Source organism: Sardina pilchardus, chromosome 3 (assembly GCF_963854185.1).
Source record: "Sardina pilchardus chromosome 3, fSarPil1.1, whole genome shotgun sequence".
In the NCBI taxonomy this organism is placed as follows: Eukaryota; Metazoa; Chordata; class Actinopteri; order Clupeiformes; family Clupeidae; genus Sardina; species Sardina pilchardus.
The window spans coordinates 11,891,580-11,903,972 of record NC_084996.1 but is presented as its reverse complement, the minus strand read 5'-3'; the positions used below and the strand labels follow the sequence as shown (position 1 = coordinate 11,903,972).

Genomic DNA, 12,393 nt, shown 5'->3' with positions numbered 1-12,393 from the left:
TCATGTGGGCCTACTATCTGAGACAAATACATGTGGTGACTGTATGACTGAATGATTATGAAGGAATGGACTAATGAACTGAGAGTACTGTTATTCTCAATTATTTGTTTCAGCTTGTTTTCTGTTTCGTGCCTTCTTTTGAATCCGAAAAGGCTGAGTCGATCTGTCTTTTAGCCAAATATACACGACTCAGAATTCGTGTATTCCTGGGGTTAAATAGCACGAGCTTGTTACGCCCCTATATAATTTCTGCACGCGACTAAAGTTTGTCAAACTAACAGGAAACTGTGTGCAGTAGCCTAGAGAAGGCGAAATTCACTTCTAGCAAAAACCTTTAAGTGCTCACAGAGAAATAATTATATTCACACAGAAACGTCTTTTTTAAAAATGGCACTATTTCCCAGATGTCTGCTTCGCGGTGTAATTTTTCCGGTCAAACAGATGAATGGACTGCCAGTGATTCCCAAATCCATAACGTTACATGAGCGCGCTCGCTACAACAGTAATTCTGCAGGTAATTTTCGACTGCTCGTGTTCTTTCTCTAATTTTAACTCCTAAAGACTATTGATGTTAAGTTGTCCTGCCTTCATTGTATCTTGCAGCATTAACACGTGGCATTTTACTGAGTTTGTGTTATGGGGACGCTGCTTGAGAGCAACACTTTCCATTTCGGACAACCCACTCACTGGTAACTCCGCCAGTGAGCGAAATATTTGAGCCGTCACAAGCGCTTTTCATTCGGTGTTCACTCATTAAACCGGCCACGATCTGGCAACACTTCACTTCTGTAGTTAGGTCGGTTGTCCCCAGGCGCTCCCTGTGGGATGTCCACTAAGTAACTCCACTGAGGATTTATTAAGCCTCCTGTTTTGTGTCTGCTTGTGCGCGCACGCGTCTGGATTGCTTGTTGCCTTGAAGTATTGTGAAAATATTCTCTGTTTACATCCCCCTTCCATCCAATTCCCCACCCCAGCACCCCCCGCACTGTACAATACAGTTTGTAGCCTACATTCCTCAAGGTTAATACTGTGGACAGTAGTGGTGCCTTTTCAGTGTTTCAATGTGTGGGAATGTCTTAGTTTAATTGTGTTACAGAAAGCGTGGGGAGCACATGCATGTCAGGCCCTTTGGAATTACATCAGTAGATTAGTTTTACTCTAGAGAACATCCAAGTGATGTGTGTGTGTGAGTGTGTGTGTCTGTGTGTGTTTGTTTGTGTGTGTGTGTGTGTGTGTGTGTGTGTGTGTGTGTGTGTGTGTGTGTGTGTGTGTGTGTGTAAAAGTGACATAACAACATATTTAGCCGTGTCTATGATTGCTTTGTCTGTGTAATGTTTTTTTTTTCCATGTTTATTGTAGGTGTAAGAGAACGCACCCTTGTAGCAGTCAAACCGGATGGAGTCCAGAGGCGTCTCATCGGTCAGATCATCCAGCGTTTTGAGATCCGTGGGTTCCGACTTGTTGGTCTGAAAATGTTGCCGGTAAAAAAAAAAAGCGTGCACACCTCTGAGTCTGGAAAACATGTCCTGCCACATTCTTTCCAACCTGTTTTGTGTCTCCCTCAGGTGTCTGACGAGCTGCTGTCACAGCATTACTCGTCCCTGTGCAAGAAATCCTTCTATCCCAGTCTGCTGCACTACATGACCTCTGGCCCTGTGGTTGCCATGGTGAGAGAACATCTTATTTGTAGGAAAAACCAACGCACACCTGTGATTTTTGCGAGGTGCTGGTCGCAGGATGCATAAACGTAGATAAAATGGAGGTGACTGCACACTCTTTTCCCGATGCCAGTTTTATTGGAATGTTTTGGCCTAAAGCCTTTTTCAAGTTTATCACCCAAACAGTAGAAGAGCACACCTTTAGTAGTGACCCTTTGTTGATGATTGGTCTACGCTAACCTGTAATCAATTAGCCGCCATGACATGAGCTTACATACATAATACATATATAATACATACATAATACATACATAATACATACATAATACATACATAATACCAGTCCAGCATAGTTTTAATCACTTCCAATCTCCAAAATTCATGCACATTGAATACGTTAGGTAAAACACTTACAAAGTAATTACAGTAGTTCATCTATGTGGAATAAGTGTGATAAAATACAAGATGGCAGACATAGAAATAACAAGATATACTTGTGGCTCTAGAGGCCTTAGGTGCCACAGGTAGTCTTGTTACTTCTATGTCTGTTACCTTATATGTAAACTCTTGCACATGTGCACATTGTTTGTCCTATGGGATCGGGGTGTTAGTTATATTGACTGTACTTAACATATTTATACATAAATTAGTTATTGTTAGGAAATGTATTGTATTGTGTTGATATATTATGAATAGTTTACTTTGACTTTTTACACAATCTGCCATCTTGTATTTTACCTAACTTATTCCACATAGATGAACTACTGTAATTACGTTGTAAGTAATTACTAAACTCACTCCTAAATTACTCTACTCACTACTAAAGGTGTGTTCTTCTACTGTTTGGGTGATAAACTTGAAAAAGGCTGTAGGCCGAAATGTTGTTCCAATAAAACTGGCGTCGGGAAAAGCATGTGCAGTCTCCATTTTATCTATGCCATGGTGAGAGAGCCTTCTCTTGTCTGTCAGCCAATATTGTGTGCTGTAGGGTAAAAAAGGTACATTTAATGTTGAGCTTAGATGGCATGCACTGACATGTTGTCAATGGAATAGTGACTGTTAGGGAATGTTTTGAATGTTGCGAAGAGATAATATTGTTTATCAGCAAATTGTTTACTCCTAACACTTGTACAGGGTGCCTGTATAATATTACTGGTGCTGCTACTTCTACTATTATTTCTTACTTCTACTGCTACTAATAATCATCACTTTTATACATTTATACAGTTACATAGCACCTTTCACCAACCCAGGGTCACTTTATATTCCACCCAAAAATACAGATTAATCTCATCTTGTTGAAGACAGTTAAGTACAACAATCTGTGGCTGGTAAAAAATATACTCAAATCTAAACAAAGGCACACTTGTCTGTCAGTTTTTTTTACGAGCTGTCCAATAACCAAACAATAAATCATTTTACTAACTGGACCTACCTGAGGAGCAATTGGTACATTCAGGTGGTTATATATACTGTAGCCCAACGGAAGGTTTCTGCTCCATGAACCTAAAAGCTGTCTCACCTCTAAGGCTGCGTTTAGACTGCCAGTTTGAAGTGACCCAAATCCGATTTTTTGCTCTCATGTGGCACGTATCCGATCTGTGCCACGACAGTGTAAACAGAAAAAAAACACATGAATTCCGATCTCCTCAGATCGGATACAGGCCCCTTTCGTATGTGGTTTTAAATCAGATATGGATCGGATTTGTGTGCATGTGTCTACAGTCTAAACACACAAATCGGATATTCCATTGCAATCCGTCCCACACGTCATTAATCTGGGACAATTTTGCGCCTGGTGACGTTAGGTTACAATTCCAAGTGGGCGCGCTGGCGGACTCGGAGCGTGTTAAAAGTTGCCCTATTTGATACTTTGATAGACTATTACGTTTCCGTAGACCATGTATTGAGAATAAAACATTTGTAGAATTATCTACAATCGTAGGCCTATAGCCATCCAAATATGAATGGTCTACTGTAAATAGCCTACAACCCAGGCGCGGGGGTCGGGACACCCCCAATGTTGGACCCCCTCCCGAAAGAAAAACGCTGCAAAGTACAGATGTTGTTGATTACTTAGCTCAATTATATCCTCCTGAGTTACGGCCCCATAACTATAGCTATCGCTGCGCATCGGAGGTCTTTTACATTGTGTTTTAAGAATGTTTCCCGAAACAAAGCCCGTCTCAATAATGCAGCATGGAGCACTTCCTCACCTTGAGTGTCTGAAAGCTAATGTAGGCTCCTCTCTCAGTCCAAATATTTAGTGTACGGCCTTCTTTCATTCTTTTCGAAATAGTTAAGAGGATAGCCTATTGTGGGTGAATACAGTAGTCTACGATAGCCTAAATATAGTCTTATGGCTGTCGCTTTTAAATGTAGGCTTATCACTTGCGAAATCGGACGTGGCACATAGCCTAATTATCTGGTTACCTGGATTTAGCAAGTCCATACACTTTATTCATCCTATTATAGGCTATGCTTTTAAAATTAAATGTGTAACAATTTGCCCCTTATTATAATCTATACACTGTCACGACGCACATAAGGTTACGGGCGGATATGAGCAACCGAAGGCCTCGGTTGATTTAAGATAAACGGGCAGAATGCCTGTTTACAAACTACGTCAAACATGCAACATTATCTAACAAATGAAAAAACACAAATGAAAGATGAATAGGCTACTCACTGTATTTTGTCACAAATTAAGCAATGAGTTCGTTCGTGGCCACCTAGCGCGCAACTTACGCGCTGAGGTGAAGGCCCGACAAATACTAATTAACACAAAGCTTCATAATGCACAAACAAACACCCCCTCAAAGTTCAGTGTCCATACGTCCAAACAATAAACATAAGAAGCCGACAGTCAAAAACGACAACGAGATCTCCCAGACACGAAAAACAATGTTTATCTCACAGTTTGTTGAGTATCGTTCCAACACTGATGCGCAAGGCAATCTCAGCTTTCGTGTTCGTTAGCTGTATTCCAATGAGAAAAATCCACAAGGAAATGGTCACGGCAATGCAGCATACAGGAATCTTCTAACCACGTTACTTTGTTGAGCTGGCTGCATACAGGTAACAATAGCCACAGCGCGCTCTCCCTGCGTCTCCATTTAAACTAAGGGCAAACCCATTCATTGTGCCCAAAACGCGCATCCATCTGTCAGCTGACATAAAATTTACTTAGATGGCATATGAAAAGTCAAGAAGAAGAAACATATTTTCATTTAAGCAACGTTTATGCAACCACGTAAAGGGAAGCATTGGGGGAGTCAGTTGTCCTACAGACTAGCTGTGTGCGTTTTCAGGGAAGAAATGTGTTCTGAACAGCCTATGTGCAGATGTTCTTCCCAGTTCCAAATAGGTTAAGAAAAGACTGAAATACATATTTTCAAAGCGGCATCTTACAGAGGGCCATTAAAACTTCAGCAATAGGTTTTGTTTATCTCTTATGTGACTTATAATTCGCCCCCTTTATTTATTAATATAAAAAAAATTCGGCAAGTCCCCCCCAATGCTTACTACGTTCCTACGCGCCTGCCAACCAGAGATATTAAGCAAAAAAGTGCCAAATTCAAGCATCGCGATTTGTAGGCTATTAGCCTATTTTTTAAAACTGCAACTGCAGTTCTGTTTGTTAAACTTTGCTTCGTGAAATTTGAATGTGTAGACTTCAATCACATGTCGTTCATTTCGTAAGTCCCTCGATCTGTTTCAAGTTAACATGAGTGCCATTTGATTTATATAGTCACAGCAAATGCAATTAAATGAAAATAAAAAACATGACCTAGACCTGTGCGGGTTAGTTGCATAGACAGTAAAAGAGTTAGTTGTAACACCCGTCTCTGGCAAAATTAACTGATTTTATCGCGCATGTGCGAGCAATTATGATTGCGAGTTATGGATTATTTTTATGTGCTGCGATCACACCCAATGAAAGTTAACACAGCAACTTCAAATATCAGTGTTGGACCAATTGCTTCAGACATGTAAGAAATAAGCAGTTCATCAACTATATTAACAGGTTTTATCAAGTCGATAGGACCAAAATAAGCCTATTTAAAGGTTATTGTGAGCTAGCATAATACCGTATGGTTTGCAATGGCTAATCACTCATACAACTAGCTTTTAACAGTCATACATTTGGACCTTTTTTTGTTGATTATATATGAAAACAGATGTTCTTTGTTTAAGCCAGCAGTGTTTTGTGTTAAAATATGTTATAGGATTCACGATTTTAGCACTGTTACAACCATGACGTTATACTGTTACAACTGTAGCCTACCGCACTTTTTTATGGCTGCGTAGGTTGGAACAAAGGTACATGTCACTGTTAAGTTAAGTTATTAACACATTGCAACATATTTGTTACATTCTGTTTCAACTTTCATGGAGTAGAGATGTATGACTCTGTTCTGATCAAGTTTCACTGCTCTCAAGTCTATTGTCTTTGTGTAAAGCTAGTTTGAACTGAGAAAATAAAAAAGTGTTACGATTGTGCTGGTTCTCCCCCACAAGAAACTTTTAGCCCATGCGCATGCGGGCCATTTCAAGTGTCTGGCAAATGTAAACACACATGATCGGATTTGGGTCACTGGCGAAAGTAGATGTAAACATGCAATCAAAAAAATCGGATATGAGCACAAAATCGGAATTGAGCATATCCGATCTGCAGTCTAAACGCAGCCTAATAGACTATGGGTCCCTTCCAGGCACCACTGGGAGAGAGCTGATTTATCTTAACCACCATTCAAAGCCTCAGGAGGGGCAGTCAATCAGAGCTGCACAGCAGAAACTATGTGGCAAGAATCAAGAATCTAGATAATTGTCAGAATATTTCCTATTCCTACAAACATGTGATTGCTACTTCCTATCATGGAATTAGGAAATAACCTTACATTTCACAGTATCTGTTAATCTATTGATTTGACACATTCAGTCTCTCTGACAGTGTAGTTAAAAGATACATGAATCAAAACAGACAGAGTTTAATCAGGTCCCATTTCACAGGTGTGTTAATCAAGCACCATGCAGTCTGCATTCATAATCTAGGTGCTTGATTTCATACACCTGTGGAAAGGGACCTGATGAAACCCAAGAATACATCTAGGGTGGCTAGACTGTTTTAACTCACAATAGTCAGTGTTGCCAGAGTCCGTTTATTACAAGGGACTTGGGCTTGTTTTTCGGTGAAGTTGCGGGTTGCGGTTTTGGGGGCGTGTATTTTATGTGGTCGCTTCTTTTGGGCTTGCTTCGTGTTTGTTGTTTCTGCGTAGAATCCACGCAAAGTCTACACGTACACAAAGGGCATTTTAAACCTATGCCTCTGCCTCGACTCTACGCGGTAACTACTGGCTCCTCTAACATGACCGCCCTAGAAATGTAACGTCAGGTGTTCGGGGAGGGGATGCTACTTGGGTCGCTTCTTTAGGGCTTGTTTCAAGGACCTGCTGCTTGTTTTTGCTCACATGACCTGGCAACACTGACAATAGTTTGTAAACCCTCGATCAAGAATAATTTGGTCTATTGAATTTGAAACCAGGCCAAGAGTCAGTGACCTATGATGCAAGTGAAAGTTAAAAAAGCACTTTCAGTTGACATAATGACGTATTAAACACATCAACAACAGACTTGTTTTGCAAGATGCTGTGTGGACACAGTAGCCTGGATGCAGCCGAACTTTAGCCCCGCCTACGTCATTTTGAGGATGACGCAGTCAAGGCCCGATCACATTATAAGCGGCATGCGCTGCGCTCACCGCTAGGTTGCTCTTGGTTGAGATAACGTTCTACGATTTTTGTTGGACCTATTTCTATGGTCACTGCTGGGCTCCGCGCAAAAGACCATTCACTTACAGCGCGCCGCGGTCAAAGTTCAACATGTTTCAACTTTGACCGCGGCAAGCGCAACAGCGGCAAAGCGGCAAAATGCCGCCGGCGCTGCGCTTTGCTGAGAACAGCGACAGAGCCGCTTTTGCGCTCTCAACCCATTGAAAGTAATGGTTTTCATAGCGCATGGCGCTTATAATGTGATCGGGCCTTCAGGCAGGGCAACTGAGCAGAAAGTGACGTAGGTCTGTGTCAATGTGACTCATCTCCTGTGTTTTGAGATCCCACCTTTATTGTTTTTTTGGCTATAAAGCCAGTTTATATCCCTTCAATTTCAACATTCACAAGAACTACACCAGCTACAAACTCGTTAAATCATTTTCAAAATCATTTTTGCAAGACATATCAACAATGACCATAACTACTTCTTAATCCACTCCATAACAACTAAGCGAAACATGTGCAATGCCAGTCAGCAATTTTATAAATTAGTTAAATTGGACACTGTGTTGTGTCCTTTTGTTTATAAAAAATGTTGTGTTCAATTCAGTTCAATTCAGACTCAGTTTTTGCCTGATTTTGTATAAATAAACTACTCTCTGTTTGATCTTAACAATGCTGACAACCACAACTTAATTAGTCCGATGCAACCAAAACAATAACACTGTCATCAGTCTAAATGTCAACAATACAATGACACTCTAGTTAGTACACTTGATCAAAAAGCTGCATGAAGAGCTGGTGGGGAAAGAGCATACTTACTCTCCAGTTTTCTCTTAAAGAGTGTCAGAAAGCATGACACTTCCAACAAATATTGTAATCTGTGTAGAATTCCAAAATAGAATGGTGTAAAATTGTCTGGAAATGTGTTGTTTTGTTGAAGGAAAACATTACACTACATAAGTAATGTTAGAATACAGTTCTTGATTATGATTTGTAATGGTGCTCTTTCAAAAGCATAACAAATGGTCACCTCTGATATTTTGACCTCCCTCGGAACATAACTGAACTTGTCACTTTCAGTAATTGCCACTGCACTACAGTACATGCCATGTATTTATTGGAGGTTTGTTACATTACTGGGTGCTTGAATTCACTGCTGAATCTGTTCATGCATCTTGTGTGTGTGTGTGTGTGTAGGTTTGGGAGGGGTATAATGTGGTGAGGTCATCCCGAATGCTGGTTGGACATACAAACCCAGCTGAGGCTCCTCCCGGGACAATTCGAGGAGACTTCTGCATTCACATCAGCAGGTATGTAAATACACACACACACACACACACACACACACACACACACACACACACACACACACACACATAGACAGGTCATTTGCTAGAACAAATTGGGCCTTCAAAAATGTTTAATGGGAAAATGTATTATAATGGGTTTAAAATATACTTGATAGAGGACTACATCATTTTAATAATATTATATTGTTTTCAATTACAGTGACCTTACAATACAGCCGCACTTGATGGAAAACCTGCCATTTGGGATACGGCGGCCATATTGAATTTTTGGTCTCAAGTCTTAATCTGTTCCAATAGGGGTTCTTATCAGGAATCCAATGAGAAAACTTTGACCAAAAACTAGGCCCAAATGACCTGTCTAACACACACACTGACACACACACACACACACACACACACACACACACACACACACACACACACACACACACACACACACACACAAACATTATGTCTGCCCCATGGCACTGTTAACAGTGGTTTGTGTGTGTTTTTCTAGGAATGTGATCCACGCATCTGACTCGGTTGAGGTGGCTCAGAAGGAAATCGCTCTCTGGTTCCAAAGCTCAGAGCTGATTGAATGGGAGTGCTGTGACCATGACAACCTCTATGAAATGGAAGGGTGATGGACCAAAGCAGAGAGAGAATTTGCCTTATTTATGGAGTGGCCATTGTAAACCAAAACGAGGCTATGGGGCACACGACATAGGATTGTTGTGTTCTACGCATTCACCAGTGGGTGGCGAGAATGCATTAATGATCAATCATGCTATTCCTGTAGAAACTTGTAGCCCAATACCTGCAGGTAGGCCTTGTTTAAAAATAGGATGATAGAGAAAAACATCCTTCCAGCTAAACATTCAATAATGAATAGCCTATTACAATACATTATAATAAATGTGCAGTGAGCAGAATTTAAGCTTGGCATTAAGCATTTCTTACCAATCAAAACGACAGCCTAATGTTCTGAGTTAAGGCTATATGTTTAGCTTATTGAATAACTTGATGATAGAGAAGACAAACCATTTGGTGGAATAATGCATCGTCATATGAAATTTGCAATGATGTGACTCAAAAACAGTCTCTGGTAGCCTAAAAGTGACATCACACTTTGTGTGGTGTCAGCCAACATCATGTATCATGACTTTCTACCCGTGCTGTGCACTGATTCAGTGTTGCCAAAGCTCCGCTTACCCTTTCTGGTCCTGCGCTGTGCTTTGTGAGAGGGGAATGGCCAGCGGCTAGAGCAGCATGGCAATGTGTGCTTCTTTTACCTATATATCTAACGGTATATTTATATTTATAATAATTATAATTATCTTTTGCATTTCTTATATATATATACATATATATTTTTTTTAAAAAAACACATCACACTTGCCACTGCCCATAGCAAGACACCTGCTACGTTTGACAGACATTCCTGTCATTTATAAATAGATAGTCCGTGTACCCCATAGCCTCCTTTTGGTTTACACAATGGCTGCCATGTGAAAAAGGTGAATAAGTGCAAAAGAAAGTCAGCACAGTGACACGACTTCTACCTCAAGCACAATCGTCTGGCATCCCACTGATGACTGCACATATAATCTTATCAAACCACAGCTTTTCAGGGAGAGAATGTGGAAATGGAAGAAAATCCACAATGAGATTGTTAATGGATGATCATATGAAGCACCATTAAACACCTAATAGTGTATCAAAACTGTACATAACACTTACTGCCCTGATAACCTCATAATTATATAATCAATAATACAGCAAAATGGATAACAACGTCTAATGCATAACAGGCAATATACTGTAGGCAATGTAATCGGAGCAGTAACTGGATTTCTTTTTCATATGAGCTTTTCTATCCTAATTACAGTAGAATGCCAAGTCTGTAAATACAATAACTAGTTTAATGTAATGTTACAAAATGTACCAGTATTGCAAGAGAACATATGAATAAACTAATGAATCCAATGCTGGTGAAACCACACTTTAAACTATCATCTATGCAAAACATCTGTGGAAAACTATACTTAGTTTTCTAAAAGGAAATTATTTGCTATTCATAACTCATTTAAGAAAAACAAAAAGTTCAAGTTATTCAAGTCATTTTTTTAAATTGTGTGAACAGGAATGACCCAACATACCTGTAGTGTTGTCCTTGTAGATTAGCCATAACACCAGTGCTGTTAAGTTAGTCAACGCATGACATACTGTACATGCATGGGATGTGTTTATTTTAACATTATCTTCACTGAGTGTAATGATCTTTAGGTTCAATGTTTTGAAGGTAAGATTTTTTATTGAAGAATTAATGAGTAAACCACATTCCCTCTTTCCACACTGGTTCTCAAAATAAAAGACAAAAAAAAAAAAAAAAATTTGTGTTTAAAGAATGAATACACACTGGCCCACAAAGCCTTTGTAAGAAAAGACCATGAAAGGAGTAATTGTGCTACCACCTATAGTGTCCAAGAGAAACACTCGTCATTAGCACAAACCATACAGTATTTGAAAGGTAGCGCCCGATGTTTGATCACATAATCTTGCCATTCAGTAAATGTGGACTAGCTACACCTTATGTCTATAAACTTTACGTCTCTGGCCATCCTTAACATTTTTTTGTACGAGCAAAACTGGTTATCCGGATTTATTTTCACTCTTGTCCACGACACAGAGATTATCTACCAGCTTTCAGACTGCTGAAGTCATCCACATGAATGAAGGTACTTCTGGATACTGAAGCCTTCATATTTTTTCCTTGACGGCCCACGAAACCACTGGTACTGTGCCCCAGTTTAAAGAATTGTAGAGTTTTGCAATCAAATATTGCACTGTTTTCTCATCAGAATGTTCATCCTCTCCAGTGCACTTTTAATTGCTGACGAGTGTGCCTCCACATCCAGCCTATTTTGGGTATGTTGTCCAAATACTTCAATAGCAATGTGTTGCAGTTTTCATACACTGCCTGGCCAAAAAAAGGTCACACACTCTAATATTTTGTTGGACCGCCTTTAGCTTTGATTGTGATACACATTCACTGTGGCATCGTTTCCACAAGCTTCTGCAATGTCACAATATTTATTTCCATCCAGCGTTGCATTCATTTTTCGGCAAGATCTTGTATTGCTGACGGGAGATTCGGACCACTGCGCAGTCTCCTAGCACATTCCAAAAATTCTCAATATAGGGTTAAGGTCTGTGGTGGCCAGTACAGTGAAAGTGATACCTCATGCTCCCTGAGCCACTCTTTCACAATTTGAGCCTAATGAATCCTAGCATTCTTGGAATATGTCTGTCATCAGAGAAGAAGAAATCCATTGATGGAATAACCTGGTCATTCTGAGCTGACCTCATTCATTGGGCACATACTGTTGCTGAACCTAGACCTGACCAACTGCAGCAATCCCAGATCATAGCACTGCCCCCACAGGGAGGCTCGTACCTATAGTATTTAGTTAAATCCAGGTGGTGTAGTCCTTTCAGGACTTTCATCATAGTGGCTGTAATCCAGCCTGCAAACAGATTTGGTCTTTGTTGGTAAAAGGATGCTTTCAATATTCAGATTTCAATACCAACTTTCGATGAAAAACAGTGTCTGCATACTATTGGTAGCTAATGATGCTGATACATCCAAATTCAAATAGCATCCATGTC

General features: G+C 40.1%; 1 protein-coding gene across 2 annotated transcripts; it reads left to right on the top strand.

Moving 5' to 3' along the window:
• The first annotated feature begins 43 nt into the window (after positions 1-43).
• nme4 (NME/NM23 nucleoside diphosphate kinase 4) lies at positions 44-11,135 on the top strand. 2 transcript variants are annotated; one of them, XM_062531831.1, is made up of 5 exons: positions 44-514; positions 1,360-1,481; positions 1,566-1,667; positions 8,630-8,742; positions 8,942-9,171. In XM_062531831.1, exons 1-5 carry the CDS (start codon positions 388-390, stop codon positions 9,003-9,005), a joined length of 528 nt encoding a protein of 175 aa, XP_062387815.1. In that variant the 5' UTR covers positions 44-387; the 3' UTR covers positions 9,006-9,171. The 2 variants fall into 2 exon arrangements, with proteins under 2 accessions (XP_062387815.1, XP_062387814.1); XM_062531830.1 differs by lacking the exon at positions 8,942-9,171 and adding an exon at positions 9,242-11,135 and having other exon boundaries at positions 46-514.
• The last annotated feature ends 1,258 nt before the right edge of the window (positions 11,136-12,393 follow it).